At 54.2% G+C, this 19190-nt stretch overlaps 1 protein-coding gene across 1 annotated transcript in view; it reads left to right on the forward strand.

Moving 5' to 3' along the window:
* ONECUT3 (one cut homeobox 3) overlaps positions 1-18413 on the forward strand; it is a 29714-nt gene extending 11301 nt beyond the window's left edge. Inside the window, exon 2 of the mRNA XM_054290928.1 lies at positions 18121-18413. Coding sequence (XP_054146903.1) covers positions 18121-18413 — 293 coding nt within the window. The remainder of the gene's footprint in view (positions 1-18120) is intronic.
* The last annotated feature ends 777 nt before the right edge of the window (positions 18414-19190 follow it).

A 19190-nucleotide genomic window follows, 5' to 3' on the forward strand; every position in this document is an offset into this window, starting at 1 on the left:
CAGCGGGATGTGCTGACGGGCGATAGCATCAGGGGCTGACAGAGATCTCAGCGCTCCGGGATCTGCTCCCACCGCTGCCATTTTCACACTGATCTGACCCTATTCCGTGTTTTCCCCCCATTTTCTGAGGGTCTCTTGTTTGTCCCGGCGCGGAACCCCCCGATAATCCCAGCCCGGGGTGGGGGCGGATCTCGCTGCGGTTCCTGTGGGGATGGAGCCGCAGCTGGGCTGGGATGGGATGCTCGGTGCTCGATGCCAAAGGGGTTTGGGCTCCCAGAGCCTCCCCAAAATGGGGGGACCCTTCCCCATCCGCCCCCCAACTCCAGGGAACGGGGGCAAATAGGACAGGGAATGGGGATTGGGAATGGGGGGAAATGGGGCAGGAAATAGGGGAAGGGAATGGGAGAAGCGAATAGGGCAGGAAATAGGGGCAAATAGGACAGGGAATGGGGCAGGGAATGGAACAGGGAATAGAGGAAGGGAATAGGGGCAGGGAATGGGGGAAGGATTAAGGCATGGAATGGGGCAAGGAATGGGGACAGGGAATAGGGGCAAATGGGGGCAGGGAATAGAGGAAGGGAATAGGGGCAGGAAATGTGACGGAATAGAGACAGGGAATGGGGGCAAATAGGGCTGGGAATGGGGCAGGGATTAGGGCAGGGAATATGGGCAGGGAATAGGGGCAGAGGATGGGGACAGGGAATGAGGGCAAATGGGACAGGGAATAGGGGAAGGGAATGGGGGCAAATGGGGCAGGGAATGGGGGAAGGGAATAGGGGAAGGGAATAAGGCAGGGAATGGAGGCAAATAGGGCTGGGAATGGGGCAGGGAATAGAGGAAGGGAATAGGGGCAAATAGGACAAGGAATGAGGCAGGGAATAGAACAGGGAATAGAGGCAGGGAATGGGGCAGGGAATGGGACAGGGATTAAGGCAAGGAATGGGGCAGGGAATGGGGATAGGGAATGGGGGCAGATAGGGCAGGGAATAGAGGAAGGGAATGGAGCAGGAAATAGGTGAAGGGAATAGGGCAGGGAATGGGGCAGGGAATAGGGGAAGGGAATAGGGGAAGGGAATGGGTGCAAATAGGGATGGGAATGGGGCAGGGAATGGGGCTGGGAATAGGAGCAAATAGGGCAGGGAATAGGGCTGGGAATGGGGCAGGAAAAAGGGGAAAATAGGACATGGAATGGGGCAGAGAATAGAGCAGGGAATGGAGTAGGGAATAGGACATGGAATGGGGCAGGGAATAGAGCAGGGAATGGAGTAGGGAATAGGACATGGAATGGGGCAGGGAATAGGGCAGGGAATGGGGTAGGGTATGGGGCAGGGAGAGGGTGGGATGGTGACACTGCCCTGCCAGGCTTCAGAGTCCCCCCAAGGCCTCTGGAAATGGATGCTTGGATCAATGCCTGATGTTAATCCTCTTTTTGGGGCCAAGCTGTGGGATTTTGGTGACATTTCTCAAGTGCAATCAGGGAATCCCTGTCCTGGTGTTTCCCTGGGAACTCCTCTGCTGGACTGCCCAAAGCCACTGGCTCACTGGCCTGCACACACAGGCAGCCAGAAAACAGAAATTGAGAACAAATCATCAAAATCAGGGCATTTATTCGAGGAAAGATGATTCCAAACTAGCTGGCTTTTCCTGGAAAAATTCTAAAAGCATCTCCTCAATACCCCAACAGCCTTTTTCACCCCAAAATACTGATTCCTTTACCTTCACCACCCCCAAGAAAAAAAACCCCAGATGATTTCTTTGCTCTGGTTTCTGTCACCATGGTGAGGTGGTGGTGGCCCTGCTGTTGTTACCTGGGGGTGAGCCAGGTTCTTCATCCTTGGGAAAAGGGACCCTGGGGGACATTTAGGGCACTGGGGCAAGCCAGGTTCTTCACCTGGTAGCATCCTGGTAGTGTCAGTGTCCCCTGGCAGTGCCCCCCAGCAGTGTCACTGTCACCTGGCAGTGCCTGGCAGTGTCTCCTGCTTTGCAAGAACAGGAGAAAAGAGGCAGGAATGGAAAGGGGAAACAAAGGGGCTGCTGGGCATTTCCCTGGGCACAACTGTGCCACCCAAGGGTCCCCTCGTTCCCTCCTATCCCCCCTTTGCTCTTCCTCCTCTTTGTTTTCTTTCCCCTTTTTCTTTTCTTCTTTTACGTTTTCTTTTTCTCCTTTTTTCCTCCCTTAATTTGTTTTTCTTTTTTTTTTCCTTTTTCTCTCCCCTTTTCTTTCCCCCTTTTCCTAATTTTTTCTTTTCCTTTTATTTCTCTTTTTCTTTTATCTTTTTTTTCTTATTTATTTTTCTTTCCCTTTTTCTCTCTTCTTCTGCATCTCCTCCTTTCCCCCTTCTCCCTTTTCTCTCTCTTCCTTCACTTTACTCCCTTTCCTTTTCACTCATTTCTCTCTGCTTTCTTTTCCCCTTTCCCTCCTTCACTCTCTCATTTCCTTCTCAACCCATTTTACCCCCAAACCCCTTTCCAAGAGAAACCATTCCCTGGAACCATCCCAAGCCCCTTCCCCAGCTCTGCTGTCCCATTCCATGGGCAGGGAATGGGGACAAGGAATGAGGACGGTAATGGAGTAAGGAATAGAGCAGGGAATGGGGCAGGGAATAGGGACAGAAAATAGGGATAGGGAATAGGATAAAGAATAGGGCAGGGAAGTGGGCAGGAAATGGGGCAGGAAATGCACGGGGAATGAGGCTGGGAATAGGGGCAGGGAATGGGTAAAGATTAGGGCAGGGAATGGGGCAAGGGAATGGGGCAGGGGAATGGGGTAAGGAATAGGGACAGGGAATGGGGTAAAGAATAGGATAAGGAATAGGGCAGGGAATGGGGCTGGGAATGGGGACAGGATATAGGGGCAGAGAATGGGGCAAGGCAATAGGGGCAGGGAGGAAGCAGGGCAGGGAATAGGAATGGAACAGGGAATGGAGGTAGGGAATGGGGTAAGGAATAGGGACAGGGAACAGGGGAAGGGAGTAGGGCTGGAACAGAGGCAGGGAATGGGGCAGGAATTAGGGCAGAGAATGGGGCAAGGAATGCACAGGGAATAGGGACAGGGAATGGGGCAGGGATTAGGGGAAGGGAGCAAGCAGGGCAGGCAATGGGGCAGGGAGTAGAGGCATGGAATAAAGGCAAGGAATGGGGCAGGGAAAGGGGTAAGGGAGAGGGGTATGGAATAGGGGCAGGGAATAGGGCAGGAATGGGGTAAGGAATAGAGCAGGGAATGGGGCAGGGAATGGGGACAGGGATTAGGGCAGGAAATGGGGCAGGGAGCAAGCAGGGATTGGGGCAGGGAATGAAGCAGGAATTAAGGTAGGGAATGGGGTAGGGAATTAAGGTAGGGAATGGGGCAGGGGTTGGGGCAGGGAATGCACAGGGAATGGGGCAGGAATTAGGGCAGGGAATAGGGTAAGGACTAGGATAAGGAATAGAGGCATGGATTGGGGCAGGGAATGGGACAGGGAATGGGGTAAGGAGTGCACAGGGAATTGGGGGAAGGAATGGGGCAGGAATGGGGCAGCTCCTGCGGGATGGATCCCCCTTCCCGCAGCCCTCCCCTCAAACCTGCCCGCGAGCTCCCGCCGGTCACGTCGCCATCAAAGTGATGTGCCAGCAATATCCAACACGCAGTTAAAGCCACTCGTGGGAGTTTCAATAAAATCGACCGGGCAGGATCAATGGGCTGCGCTGGCCCCATCCCCGCACGGAATGGGGCGGGGGAGCCGGGAAAAACACCCAGGGCTGCGAAATGGGGGCGGTGGGAGGGGGGGAGCTGATTACAAATCCATCCCATCCTCGCCGTGATTAATTGCTGCGTTACCAGAAGGAACAGCGCGGGGTGGGGGTCATATTTAAAGGTAACGTCGAGGAGGGAGTTTCTGTGCTGCCTTTGGAGGGGAGGAGGTGACAGGAGCCCTTTTCCCGTGGGTTTCCCTCCAGGCAGGATGGAGCTGGGACTGTGATCGTTCACCCCAGCCCAGCAGCAATTTGGGATTTGGGAAGAGCCTTCCCCAGCCATGCAGGAGGAGCTGAACCCCATTCCCACCCAGCTGGGATCACTGGACACGGCTGTCCAGCTTGATGGACCACCAGTGTGCAGGTTCCACCCTGAACCAGCTCTGACCAGCCCCTTCACCGCACACTGGGGCTCTGAAAGGGCTCAGGGGGTCTCAGGCCTGCCCTGCCCTCCCCGGAGATGCCCAGCTCAAATTAAAACATCATCCATCGTTGCGGTGGCAGCGCATAATCCCTGGCAGATCAGCGCAATTACTGCGGGAAATGCCTGGGGAGCTGAACTAATAACGCTGGCCGGTGGATTAAGAGTCACTGGCTTAGTGCCGGCCGTGCCACCGCGCCCGGGGACACCCGGGGACACCCCGGGGACAGCGGGGTCCCGGTGGGGCTGGGGGCGGTGGGTGTGGGGCTGGGCGGGGGTTTGGGGTGGTTTTACTGCCCCGTATGTGTGGGGCAATAGTGAGGCGGGGATGGGGCAGTGATCGCCAGGGATGGGGGCAGAGATGGACAGGGATGAGCAGGGATGGGCAGGGATGGGGAATGATGGGCAGGGATGGGGCAACAATGGGGGCAGGAATGGCCAGCGATGGGGCAGGGATGTGATGGGGCAGGGATGTGATGGGGCAGGGAGGGGCAGGTATGGGGCAGTGATGAGGGCAGTGATAGGGGCAGGGATGGGGAATGATGGGGGCAGTGATGGGCAGCAATGGGACAGGGATGTGATGGGGCAGGGATGGGGGCAGTGATGGAGGTAGGGATGGGCAGTCATGAGCAGTGATGGGCAGGGATGGAGCCGTGATGGGCAGCGATGTGATGGGGCAACGATTGACCAGTGATGGGCAGCGATGGGGGCAGTGATGGGGCAATAATGGGGGCAGTGATGGCGGCAGTGATGGGCAGTAATGGGCAGGGATGGGGAGCAATGTGATGGAGACATGATGGGCAGTGATGGGGCAGTGTGATGGGGCAGTGATGTCATGGGGCAGTGATTGGGCAGGGATGGAGCAGTGATGGGGCAGCGATGGGCAGTAATGTGGCAGTGACGGGGGCAGTGATGGGGCAGGGATGGAGAGCGATGGGCAGCAATGGGCAGGGATGAGCAGCAATGGGGCAGTGATGGAGGCAGCGATGGGCAGCGATGGGGCAATGATTGACCCGTGATGGGCAGGGATGAGCAGCAATGGGGCACACGGAGCTTCCCTGCCCCGCACCCGGGCCAGGCAGTGCCATTCCCGCGGCTCCCGGTACCTATTCCGCCCGTCCCCCCCCCGGGGTGCGGGTGGACCGCTCCATCCCATGTGCGCAGAGCGGCCGGACCGGCCCAATGAGCTGAGGAAGGGGGGGAGCAAGGGCCGGTCCATCGGGCAGCTGGGGGGGGGATGTGCGGGCTGTACCACTGCGCAGCCCCGGGGGGGAGCGCGCGCGGCCATCCGCAGGGGGGCGCCAGAGCGGCGGGGACGGCCCAGAGAGGTGCGGAACGAACCATTGTCAGTACGGGGGGAGCGGGCGGGACCAGCGCTGCGGAATGGCGGGGGGGGGGGGGGGGGGGGGGAGCCGGTCTGGGACCCCTCCTCACCCTCAGCCCGGGAGGGGCCGGAGTCGCCCTGGGCCAGAGGGGCGAGGGGGACACACCTGAGGGGCCACACTGAGCGACACAATGGGGCTGTGTCCCTGCCGGTGTCACAGAATTGCAGAGCGGTTCGGGCTGTGAGGGACCTCAGAGCCCATCCAGTGCCATCCCTGCCATGGCAGAGACCGCCTTCATTGTCCCAGGCTGCTCCCAGCCCTGTCCAGCCTGGCCTTGGGCACTGTCAGGGATCCAGGGGCAGCCCCAGCTGCTCTGGGAAATCCATTCCAGGGATGGATTCCACAATTCCTGATTCCCAATCTCCCACCCAGCCCTGCCCTGTGGCAGTGGGAGCCATTCCCTGTGTCCTGTCCCTGCAGGCCTTGTCCCCAGTCCCTCTGCAGCTCTCCTGGAGCCCCTTCAGGCCCCAAAAGGGGCTCTGAGGTGTCCCTGGAGCCTTCTCCTGTCCAGGTGAGCAGGCCCAGCTGTGCCAGGCTGGCTCCAGAGCAGAGGGGCTCCAGCCCTGGCAGCATCTCCGTGGCTCCTCTGGCCTGGCTGCAGCAGCCCCACGTCCTCCTGCTGCTGTTGCCCAGGGCTGGGGCAGCTCTGCAGGTGGGGTCTGACCTGAGCCCAGGGGCAGAGGGGCAGAATCCCCCCCTGCCCTGCTGCCCACGCTGGGGCTCAGCCCAGCACAGGGGGGGTTTCTGGGGCAGCCTGAGCCTCTCACCCACCAACACCCCAAGTCCTTCCCTCAGGTCTGAGCTCATCCCCAGGCTGTGCTCAGGGCTGGGATTGCCCTGACCCTGCTGGGTTCAGCCTGGCCCTTGTGCGGGCTCTGTGCCAGGTGGGAACAGCTGGGATTTGGGGTCACACTGGAGCCGAATTTGGGGTCACACTGGAGCTGGGATTTGGGCTGTGAATGCCCAGGGCTCCCCTGGAGTGGGGTCTCACACTGTGAGGGGCTCCAGGCTGGATCTCCCTCCTGTCCTATGCTGCTGGATCTCAGGGGTACCCAGAGCAGCTGATGGCCCTGTGCACATCATCCTGCCCACCCTCAGAGGGTCCTGGACACCCCACCCTGAGGATTACAGACTGTCCTGGCTGTCCCTGCACCAGGGGCAGAAATCCAGCAGCCCACTGAGAACTGACTTGGCCAAGACCCAAGGGACTGAGGGAGCTGGGGGTGCTCAGCCTGGAGAAAAGGAGACTCAGGGGTGCCCCCATCGCTCTCTGCAGCTCCTGAAAGGTGCCTGTGCTCAGCTGGGGCTGGGCTCTGTCTCCAGGCAGCGCTCACAGAACCAGAGCACACAGCCTCAAGCTGCGCCAAGGGAAATTCAGGTTGGATACCATGAAAAAGTTTTTTACACAAAGGGTGATAAAGTTCTGCAATGGCTGCCCGGGGAGGTGGTGCAGTCCCTATCCCTGGGTGTGTTTAACAAAGCCTGGATGTGGCACTGGGTGCTAGGGTTGAGGTGTTGGGGCTGGGTTGGACTCGATGAAGTTGTGTGTGTGTTAATGGGTCTAGGATGTTAAGAGGATTATATTCTTTGACTCTTCCAGTTTGATCTAGAAATGATGCCATGGAGGTCCCTTGGAGGTCTCTTCCAACCCAGTGATTCTGTGAATTCTGTGATTCTGTGACCTTCCCATCTCACACCCCATAAACCCACCCAGGACCAGATTTCATCAGGACATGCAGGAAACTCTTGGGTTTTCCCCCTCCACTGCTCTTTCCCTGTCTCCAGCCCATGTTTTGTGGCTGATGATGGCTCTGGGCCCTCTCTGGGCACCAGCTCAGGGCCAGCACACCCTGATGAAGGATGTGCCATTGCCACTGAACCTGCTCATTGTCCCTGCTCAGAGTTCCATGAGCAGCTGGAGGCAGGAACAGGCTGCTGGGAATCCCAAAGGGAATCCCAAAGGGAGATCCTTGCTGCTCCTCTCCTGTGTGAAGGAGTGAGGACAGAATGGAATGCACAGCCCCTCCCAGCCACAAATGTCTTCTCTTTCACACAGTTTGCATTTATCTGAAATTCAGAGTGTGTGGACCAAATGCTGACATGTAGATCTGTGAATCCCCTGTGTTTAATTAACGCTTTAATTTATTAATTTACAACTTATTGGCCTATTCAGTAAATATTATTTACACATTCTGGAACAACTCAAGCTGCAGGAGTGGTCCTTCAGAAGCAAACTTGGAAGTGGATCCTTCAGCTGACAGAGCTCATCCTGCAGCGCAGCACGAATCAGTGTGAATGAAAATCCATGGGCTAACAAGTTCAGTGTCACAGGGATGCCACCCTGGATTCCCATCACAGGCTCCTTGTCCAGCATTACCTCATTGTCACAGAATGGAAAATCCTGAGTGTAGGAGTGTTGGGGGTAGGATGGTGGGGATGGATGGAGATGAGAGATCTCTGCAGCCAGGTCAGGAATTTGGGGTTTATTGCAAAGGGCCTGGGTGCAGGGCCCTGCTGGGAGCTGCCAGCCACAGCTCAGAGCAGGCCCCAAAGAGGGAGAGAGATAAGAGAGTGGTAAAGAGAGAAGGAGAGAGTAAAAGAGAGGATCAGAGGGTGAGGTTCCCGTTACAATACAATAAATCTTCTTTTGGTCTTGGAACTTGAGGTTTATTGCAAAGGGCCTGGGTGCAGGGCCCTGCTGGGAGCTGCAGCCACAGCTCAGAGCAGGCCTGAGAGGAGAGAGGGGTAAAGAGAGAGAAGGCAAGAGCGTGGTAAAGAGATGAGAGAGTGAGGAAGAGCAAAGAGGGTAGAGTAAAAGAGGATGGGGTTCCTGTTACAATATGGTAAATCTTCTGGTCGTGGAACTTGGGGTTTATTGCAAAGGGCCTGGGTGCAGGGCCCTGCTGGGAGCTGCAGCCACAGCTCAGAGCAGGCCTGAGAGAAGAGAGGGGGGGAGAGGATGAGAGGGTGAGAGAGTAAAAAGGGTAAGAGAGTAAGAGAGGTAAGAGCTAAGAGGGCGAAGTTCCCATTACAATACCATAAATCTTCTTCTGTGTTGAATATTCTAATTCTCACTAAGCAATCTAGTACAAGATACAAATCCTACAGCATTTCCATACTGCCTATAAGAATCACTACATTACCATACTGTGTTACATTTTAAACCCTAAAAACTCCTCTTTGGGCCCCTTCTGCCAAGCTGGCAGGGTCTGCTCTGACCCTTGGGCCTGTCTGCAAGCAGAGGGTGTTGTTCCATCAAAAGGGGATTACCTTCAGCCAGCCACATCATTGTTTTCCCATTGTTCAGTAACTGAGGGATCTCAAAGCTTGCTTTCATTTCAATCTCACTCATAGTTTCCATATTCTCAAAATCTTTTGCCAGACAATCATATTTATAAGGCTTTCCTGTTTCACCTTCCCAACACCTGAGCTGGAAGGGACCCTCAGGGATCATCAGTCCAGCCCTGCACAGCCACCCCAACAATCCCACCCTGAGCATCCCTGGCAGCCTTGGGGCCGGGAGGATTTCCTGGTTCTTCCCTTGGAGGGAAGAACCTTTCCCTAAAATCTGACCCAACACCAGCCTCCCCTGCATCCATGGCACAAATCATCCTCCAAACTCCCCCTTTTCCTCCCAGAATCTGTAGCAGGGGCTCTTGCACCAGCGCTGAGCACAAGCTGGCTCCGAGGAGAACTCATTGCAGGGGATGGAGCATTTCCAGCCTCATCCCCTCCGCGCTGCCGTCCCTCCGGGCGCTGCCGCCTCACTCCGGCACTTCATTAGCACCAATTTGCTCTCGTCTCGCTAAGTGCTGCTGACTCGGGAGAGGAGCGAGCAGATCCGAGCAGCGCTCGGGGCTCCTGCCCAGCCCTGCCTGGCCACGGCAGCGCTCCAGTCCCGGCAGCTGCTCCCCATAGCCGTGGAACAATAAAAGCAGCTGATTCTGGTCCAAAAACAGGCCTGGAAAGGGAGGAAATAGGACAAATGGGGGAAATGTTCGCAGCAGAGCTGATCCCCATTCCCCTGGGTGATGGGGAGAGCAGAGCAGGGCACCAGGGCTGCCTTCACAAAGGAGGCTGGAAAAGCGAGTGGGAAATGAAACCCGTGCAGAAAGAAAATGCTTTTAACAACAAACTCAGCTTTTTAAGTCATGTGAAGCTGTTTTGGTGTCCCTGAGGGGGTTTGGTGGCTGCCCCCAGGGCCAGACCAGCTCACCTGGGGACGACAAGGGTAAAACCAGTGGAGGGATGGAGCCGAGCAGAGCTGCAGCAGCCACAGCTCCTTTGGATCGCTTCAGCCGCCCTCAAACCACACCAACTCCTCTGCTTCAGTGCTGGGAAAGCTGAAAATGCCACCCTTGGAAGGGCAGGCCAGGCTTGAGAAGTGCAGGAGAGGAAATGAGCTGTCCTGGGGGCTGAGCCCAAATCGGGACCCCCATCTCGGGAAGGACCTTTGTCACCCAAGCAGGGGACAGAGGGCTCGAGCTTCCCTTTCCAGCCCCTTCCCTCCAGGTGCCAACCCCTGGGGCTCTGGGGGAAATGTGGGGTGGTCGGTGTGGGTGGCTGGCACAGCCAGATCCATTGCATTGTTTCTAGATCAAACTAAAAAAGTCAAAGAATATAATATCTGAACATCCTAGCTCCATTAACACACAGACAGAACATTAATTTGCTAACTTCATGGGCAAATTTCAGCTGCAAACTCTCTAACCAAGAATTTACCACCTATCACCCTTTTTAAAACCTAAAGATCACCTGCAAGGGTCAATAACGAATTTCTAACCTGTAAGAAAAGTGCATATAGAAAAATATACAGTGCAAATTAAATGCAGGATCCAGCTCAGCTGGAACAGAGCTGCTCCCTGGGCTGAGGCACCAGGGAAGGGAAGGGAAGGGAAGGGAAGGGAAGGGAAGGGAAGGGAAGGGAAGGGAAGGGAAATGCAAGAGGGAAGTGCAGGAGGGAAGGGGAGTGTGAAAAACGCCAATCAGTTGTTTTTAAAATTTTAAAAGTTTAATAGTAATAAAATGGTTATAAAAATAGCAATATAATTAGAGTACTAATAATTTTGGTGAATTTGGACTAGGATAATATGAGACAATAGAAACAAAGAATTATGGACATCTAGGTACCTTTTTCTGGGCAACATAAGCTGGAAAAAGGACACAGTTAACAGAGGATTAACCCTTAAAAACCAATAACCTGTTGCATATTCATACATCTCATACATGATGCATAAATTCCATTCAAACACAGGATTCTGTCTGGTCAGTGTCAACTTCTTCCTCGTAATCCTAATGGTGCCTTCATGACTGAGCAAGGTGGGAAGAAGTTCGTTTCTTCTGATAATGGGGCAATAAATTCTCTTTCTCTGAAAGATTCAGGTGTCCTGTGACTGCTATCTCAGTGTGAGTCCTTTCTTTATGAAAAAATTATCCTACATAGCATCGTTTCTATTTTAACATTTTGTCATAACCTAAAACTATATTTATTTACCACTCTACTTAAGAAAATTAATACAGCATCACTTTCTAACAAAACACAACACATATAATATTCATTTTAATATTTGCGAAAAGCCAACCATAAAATACGCATTTTTCACAGGGAGGGAAAGGCAGGGAAATGTAGGAGGGCAGGGAAGCACAGGCAGCAGCGCTTTGTCTCATCTCATCTCCTCTCATCTCCTCATGGGCAGCGCTCAGAGGAAGATTTAATTTGCTGGGCTCTGGGAGCGGCTTCCCCTGCAGCGCTGGCTGCTCACCAATGCCCAGGGGCTCTCCCTGTCCCAGAGCTGCCAGGGACACCAGGGACACCAGAGGGAAAGCCTGGCCCCACCAGGGGACATGTGGTGGCACAGGGACACGTGTGGGGCTGGCCCGTGTCAGTCCTGCCGGGATTTTCTGGGATGCTCTGCAGCTCCTCACTGCATATCCCACACTCTGAGTGACCTCTGATGGGGTTTTTATCACTACAGAGTGGCTCTGATGCTGTCGGACCACAGCACCCAAAATTCCCCACAAGTCTGAGGTGATTTTGTGATTGTGTGCAGCTGAAGGCTGGGGATGCCATGAATGGGCACTTCAGGGAAGGCTCTGCAGGTCATTCCATGGTTGGCACTGTGAGAAGTGATCCTCACTTCCAAAAAAATGATTCTCTCTTCCAAAAATTTAAAAAGTTTATTAAAACCTTAACAAAAACACAACAGCAGACTGAACAGAGAAAATATTACAGCTCCTGGAGCAGAGGATTTTTCGCACCATGTGCTCACCCACACAATGGAGGTTTTACCTTTTAACCCTTTGGTTCCTCCCAAAGTTCTGTCCATTGGCTCCTTTGCTGTCCAGTTTGGAATTCACTTCCTTAAATCGTGATTGGAGCTCAGGTGCTGCCACAGTAACAATCCCACCCTCCCAAATGTCCCAAACCCAGAGCCCCCCTGATAACAGCACAAAAGGGGTAAAACACAACTATAAATCTATAAAACTTCTCTTAACAAATGTACAGGATATTTGCCTTCTAATTGTGAGAGCCAACCATTGCATTACTCGTCTGTCACACCACTTCCCCTATGCCTGTTTGTGTTTGGAACCAAATGGGGTTTCAGGAAAAGAAAAAAGGCAAAAAGAAAGTTGAGGTTTGATTTTTTTAAACACTTTTCCTTTGTTCTGTACTGTCAGCATTGTGTTCTCCCAGCTGGAGAAGATCTGAATTTCTGCTGGAGACCCCAATTTGTGACAAATCTCTTTTTTCCTGCAGTACAAAGAGAAAATCAAACCAAGCTCTCAGAGCTGCCCCAGCACCCAGCCAGCCCCACTGAACCAGAGGATTTCTGGTTTGGAAACAAATCTCCCTAGTCTCTGCTCCAGCCTGGGGGAGCAGACACCACGAGGTTCATTCATGAGATTCATCCTGAGCTCATCCCTCTTTGCTCGGAGCTGCAGCTCCCAAAACCTCCCAGAGCAGGTGGGGGCTGAACCAGCAACACCCAGCCCCTCCTCTGGGAATGGAGGGACATCACAGAGTCATGGAATTAAGGCTGGAAAGAGCTCTTGGATCAAACACAACCACCAACCCAGCACCACTGCCATGTCCCCTGCTAAACCATGTCCCCAGGTGCCACATCCACACAGTTTTGGAACACTTCCAGGGATGGTGACTCCACCATTTCCCTGGGCAACCTTTCCCATGAAGAAATTTTCCCTAATATCCAATCTAAACCTCCCCTGGTGCAGCTGGAGGTCATTTCCTTCTGTCATTGGTTACTTGGGAGAAGAGACTGACCCTCACCTGGCTCCAGCCTTCTTTCAGACCTCTCTGCCCCTTCAAGGAGAGGGGGAAACTGAGGCACTCCAGGGGCTGGGCCCATCTTGAAGGCACAGAGAGCAGCCAGCTTTGCTCAGGGCCATTTCCCACCAGTGGAATCAGCCTGTTGGATTAGACCCTTTTCTGACCCAGAGATGGGGTAACTGAGAGGTGTTTTAAAAGCTTTTATTCCAATTTCAGTCTCATGAGAAGGGTGAGACAATACAGATGGTATAATTCACCATCAGAAGTTAACTATTTCCTAATTACAATTTATTATAAACATTTCTTGGCCTATCGGCTTTAGCCACACTATGCTGTAAATGCCTTAAAGCCAATAATCTAAAATTACTGCTCGTGGGTCCTACTACAATGCATCTTTCATAGTTCTATTTCTCTAAAGTATCCAGTCTTATTTGCAAGGCCACCCTTTGAAACTTTCTAGTTCCATTTCTCTCTCAGCAATGTCTGTCTTATTCCATGGCATTTCTAAGTCAGCATTTCTTATCTCCAGGTTTGCATACAGGTGCACACTGGGTGAGCCTTCTGCCAGGCTTGGAGAATTTTCTGTAAATTCATTTCCCACATCAGCCCATTGCACCCTTGCACCAAGGCAACCTGTCCCCACCTGGCCAACCACACCCAGGTTCCCCCTCTCCATCCCTTCCTCCACCTCCCTCTGAGACCATAAATGCTCCTCAGTCCTCTTCCACCCCTGGGAGATGATTTGACAGGGAGAAAAAGAGAGAAACCGGTGGGTTTTGTGCAGAATTCCCCCCCCCCCCCCAACCTTGCTTACAGCCGGCTTGCTTGCTCTGAAAGCCCCTGGCTGTCTTTTGTGATTTCAACAAATCACCAGCACTTAAGCAAAGTGGGCAGAAAATTACAGGTTGTATTGCAAGTGAATGGAGAGGGAAGAGCACGCTGGGGCCGAAAAGCAGAGGTTTGCTGGTATAATAGAGCAAGCAGGGTCTGACAGGCTGTGGGAGCCTGCAAAGCCATCAGGTATTAGTTTAATGCTCGGCGGGGTTCACGCTGCGAGGCATAATCGCAGTTCCTGAGCAGCAGCCATTTGATTGTCTCCATTATGTCCCCTCTGAAATGATTTGGGAGATGTTTTGCTCGGAGCTGTCAAGGTGAAGTCAAGGAAAACGCGATGCCTCTGACATGAGGCTCCGGGAGGCAGAAACCCTGGGCAGAACCTCTGGGGAGGAGGAGAGGATGTTTCTGCCTTTTGGAGCTCTTTCCTCCTGCTTTCCCTGCCCGAGGTTCCTCCTTGTCTTTGCTCCCTGTTGTTTTTTCTGCAGCTGGGTCAGAGCTGCCTTAGGGATGGGATGTTTGGATGGTGTGCCCGGCGTGTGGAGGGATCTGTGCCGTCACCAACCCCGTCCCACTGCACCGGCCAACCCCCTTTGTCACTTCTGGGCTCCTTGGTTGGGTTTGGAGGGTGGGAAATGAGCTGGGGAGGGGTCAACAGAGGAGAAAACCCCAGTGTGGGTGAGCCCAACCCTTTATTGGCCAACAGAGCCATGGGAGACTGGAATATCCTGAGCTGGAAGGGACTCACAGGGATCATCAGCCCAAACCTTGTCCCTGCACAGCCACCCCAATAACCCCACCCTGAGCACCTCTGAGAGCTCCTGGAGCTCTGGCAGCCTTGAGGCTGGGATGATCCTGGTTCTGCCAGGGCCCTCTGTGCCCCAGGAGGAGCAGGACAAGCCCAGGAATAAATAAACCCTGTCCTCTGGGGGCACATGCAGAGGCAGGGGTGCAAATGTCCCCATCCCCACAGCTAAGCCCAGAGAATCAGGAAGGACCTGATGGAAAAGCAACATTAACCCAAGGCTGGGCTGTTTGGATCTTAGAACTTGGAGGAAAAAGGGATTTTGGACTTCAGCCACATCTGGTGTGGATGGGAGGCAGAGCTGTGCCCCTGGCTGTTGTATTCACAGGGAATGCCTGATGAAGGCAGGAATGATGAATCTGACTCCATGTTCTTCTCAGAAGGCTCATTTATTACTTGATAATCCTATATTATATTAAAGAATACTATATTAAAGAATACAGAAAGGATTCTTACTGAATGCTAAAAGGATAATAATGAAAATTTGTGACTCTTTCCAGAGTCTGGACACAGCTTGGCCCTGATTGGCCAAAGAGTGAAAACAACTCACAGCAGAATCCAATGAAACAATCACCTGTGGGTAAACAATGTCCAAACACATTCCACATGTGAGCAAAACAGAGGAGAAGCAAATGAGATAAGAATTGTTTTCCTTTTCTCTGAGGCTTCTCAGGAGAAAAATCCTGGGTGAAGGGAATTTTTCCCGAGAATGTGAATGCCACACCTGGCTGCCCCTCATCCCTGGCTGCCTGTGGGGACGTGGGGACAGCCAGCAGCAGGCTGCCTGGGAAAGCAGCACCCAGGGGATGGGGAATGGGAAAAAGATCCTCCGTGGAGGGGTTGATGGCTGCCGTAAATAGATCTGAGCAGCGCCGGCATCGATCGCTGCTGCGCGGAGCTGTAATTAGATTGAGCTGGGGAGAGGGAGTGGGGCTGTGTCAGCAGAAAGGGAAATTAATAAATAAACAAACCAGCACAGGAAATGGGGGATGTGGCAGCGCAGGCCAAAAATAACCCAAACTGGAAAAAATAACCCAAACTAGCAAAAATAAATAACCCAAACTAGCAAAAATAACCCAAACTAGCAGGGGTGAGGAGCAGGATGTCACCTGTGCCTGGACAATGGCACTGCTGCCACTGCAGGAGCACAGTTGTACCCTAGTGTTTTGTGTTTGCCTCGGAGCTCAGAGTTATTGATGGGAGACTGGGGTGTAATAATCACTGCTAAAAAAGGAATGGGAGGGTGGAAAGCTGAGAGGTTGGACCCTGGGCTGAGTGTGCAGCATGGTGTGGGAGTGGGTGGCAGCAGAAAGAGAGCAAGGGGACAGACTGGATTGCCAGGGTGACGGCTGGGTCACATCTCCCATCCACATGGAGACATTCCCAGGGCCATCCTGCAGGGCAGAACCCCCATGGGTGGAGAGTGAGGAGCCCACCCTGGACACAGGAAGAGCTGAGCATGCCAGGGGTGCTGGGAGGGCTCGGGGAGGGTGGGCTTGGGGCACAGGTGTGGGGGGAGTGTTTCTGTTTGTTGTTTGGCTTGGGGGGACGTTTGGGGTGGGTTCTTTTTAAAAATTCATGTCTGGGGGGAAAAAAAGTCAAACTTTCTATAAAGGCTTTTTTTTGTTTGTTCTTTTTGCAAGCATCTGATGGTCGTAGGGTAGGTTTCCACATTCTCTGCTGGCTGTTTGAGTAAGGTACCCCTGGGACAGGGTCCCCTGGCATCACTCAGTGTCCCTTTGTCCCTAAGGATGGTGGTGTGTAGCCAAACCTGCCTGGGGAGGGGGGGAAGGGGAGGGGAAGGTTCTCCACTGGCTTTACCAATGGAAGATTCTCCACTGGCTTTACCATTGGAAGGTTCTCCACTGGCTTTACCATTGGAAAGTTCTCCACTGGCTTTACCAGGGGAGGATTCTCCACTGGCTTTACCAGGGCTGGCTGTTTTGGACAGGGTGGTTGGTGGTGCCTCCCATGCCCTGCCCAGCGGGAGCAGAGCTGGTGGCTCCCAGCACAGCGTGGGGACAGGGCCAGCAGTGACCCCAGCAGCTGGGACACAGAGCTCAATCTGCTGCATAAATTGTGTCCCTCAGTGAGCCCCAGATTTCCCCAGCTCTGGGTGGAAGGGGTGGATCTCATCCCTCTCTCACAGTTCAAGGTGATGGGAAGAGGGCTGGTAGTTGAGGCAGCTGAGCAACTACAGGAGGAGGAGTTTGTTTATCTTCCAGTGAGGAAGAAATTACTCCAAACAGCCTCCCGCTACTCCTGAGTTACACATTGCCTCCCCTGTGGCTGTGGAGGTGTGTTTGGAGAGCAGGGAGGGGTTCAGCCCATGGGAAATACCTGTCCTGTGCCCCTGCAGCATCTTGGCCCCTCCGAGCTCTGTGCTTGGAGCTGGGAACTGCTTTGAGCCCTCCAGGCCAAAGAGGCTCCTGCAAGTGCCAAGCTGAAATCTGCCACGCAGACAGCAAATGTCTCAAGGGACCCTGCAAAATCCTTCAGAGAATCTGAACCAAGAAACCCCAAAGGTGAAAACTGCTGCTGCCCTGGGCAAAAGTGGGACTGCCTTTGGGAAGTCTTCAGCCCACAGTTTGCTCTCTCTTTTCTCAGCTTCCCAGGAGGAAATGCTTTGTCCCCAGCCCTGTAGGGTCAGGTCCATGCCCTGCCTTGCCCATGGCATCTCAGGTTCCTGCAGTTCTGTGTCTGGCTGAGTCCCTGAGCACCCAGATCAAACCTGAAAGCTTCAGGGTCAGCTTTGCTTAGAGCAGAGACTGGATCAGCCACCTCCACCATTTTACAATTTTCTATGAAAATATCACAGCAAAGGCCCCTTGTCCCATCCCTTCCACCAACACTGTGCTTGATATCCCCACAGTTGAAATTCATATATTTATTTATTTTACTCACTTCTCTCTCTGCCCTCCTGCAGCGTGCTGGGGTCAGGGGGGCTTTCCTGGCTTCCCCCCGTGGCAGCCTCTCTGTGCTGACCTTTGCCTCCTGCCAAACCTGTAGGGAAAGCTTTTAATTCAATGCTGACAGATGTGCCAGAGGATCTGGTAGCAAAGGCACACAGGGGAGACAGAATTTCCTGGAGCCTCCAGTGACTCTGACAGGAAAACCCTTCCCAGAGCAGGTGGATCCATGATGGGTCTGTCCAAGCTGATGCTGTGGGATTAAGGCTGCAGAGGGACCTTTCCATAATGTCCCTGTCCCCTGCATTTCTGAGCTGTCTGCTGGATGTGGTGGCCAGGAGCCAATGGTTCCCTGAGTCCTCCAGGGAGATCCATAGGGGTGATGAGGAGTTAGACCATGCTGAGCGAGGCCGAAGGATAACCCCCAGAATTCAGGGCTGAATCCCAATAGCCAGTCTGTGGGAACAGAGCAGTCCAGGGCTCTCCTCAGTCTCTAGCCCAGGGTCATCTGGAGATGCTGAGACTTTCCCTGGCCTTCCCCCAGGCTTTTGTCACCCTGGTGCCACAAGAGGCCATTGTCCCTTCTCAGCAGGCTCAGGGAGGAAGAGGAGGGAGCGGTGGGACACAAACCAGCAAATTCCTGGCGGGAAGGGCCTGGATTTTGGGAGGCAGCCTGGATTTTGCGAGCAGGCCAGGGTGGGGGAGCCCACATTAACATCCCTGTTCTCTCTTTTGAACGTACCCAGCCTGCAAACGCAAGGAGCAGGAGCAGCAGAAGGACCGGAGCCTGCAGCCCAAGAAGCAGCGCTTGGTCTTCACGGACCTGCAGCGCCGCACCCTGATCGCCATCTTCAAGGAGAACAAGCGCCCGTCCAAGGAGATGCAGATGACCATCTCCCAGCAGCTGGGGCTGGAGCTCAACACCGTCAGCAACTTCTTCATGAACGCCCGCCGGCGCTGCATGAACCGCTGGCAGGAGGAGCCTGGCGCCAACCCCGGCGTCCCCTCATCATCTACAAGCACTTTCTCCAAAGCATGATGTCCCCCAGCCCTCCCTGCCCCTTCCTGGGTGTCCCCCTCATGACAAAGCCAACCCCAGACTCACACGCATGGCCTGAGCGGGGTGGGTGCTTCTGGGGCGGGTTTGGGAGCCTGCAGACCCTCAGCTGGGTGTCAGCCATGGACGTGGGCCCGGGGCCACCTCCTGCTGCCACCTCCTGCTGCCACCTCCTGCCAGCTTGTGGAGCAGGGACAGGGTTTGTGACTAGGTCAGTTCCATCCCCAGGAGGGCTCAGAGGAAACCTATGGGATGGAGGGAGGAGCAGGCCTCCGTTTGGAAGGAAGCATCCCTGGTCCTTGGGGATCACAGAGCCTCATCCCCCCCTGCCCATGAAGGTTTCTGGGGAGAGGGACCCGTCCTGACCTGTTCACCAGCCTTGGTCTCTGTCACAGCCATCCTTGTGGCTCCCACAGAGGACCGGTAGAGGTGGGAGTGACACAAGAAGTGGTGTCACAGGCTGGGCTCTGGCACAGCCCCACTGCACCAGGGCCAGAGCTGAGGGCTGAGCAGGGGAAGCTCTCCTGGCGTGTCTGGAGGGCTCCTTGGCACTGCCAGCTCTCTTATTGCTGGAGGATTTCCCCTGCTCAGGTGCAGTGTGTTCCCCAAGGCAGCCAGACCCTCTGTGCCATCACAATGTGGCACTTCTATCCCTTGAGGGTTTTGGAAACCTGGCTGAGGACACCCCTGTACCCCCCATTCCCTCTACGGGCATCCTCCTCTGATCCCCCTGGGCACCCCCAGGAGCACCCACACCCC

This window comes from Melozone crissalis, unplaced genomic scaffold (genome assembly GCF_028551555.1).
Source record: "Melozone crissalis strain CALT ecotype California unplaced genomic scaffold, PUWL_Pcris_2 ptg000088l_1, whole genome shotgun sequence".
Classification (NCBI taxonomy): domain Eukaryota; kingdom Metazoa; phylum Chordata; class Aves; order Passeriformes; family Passerellidae; genus Melozone; species Melozone crissalis.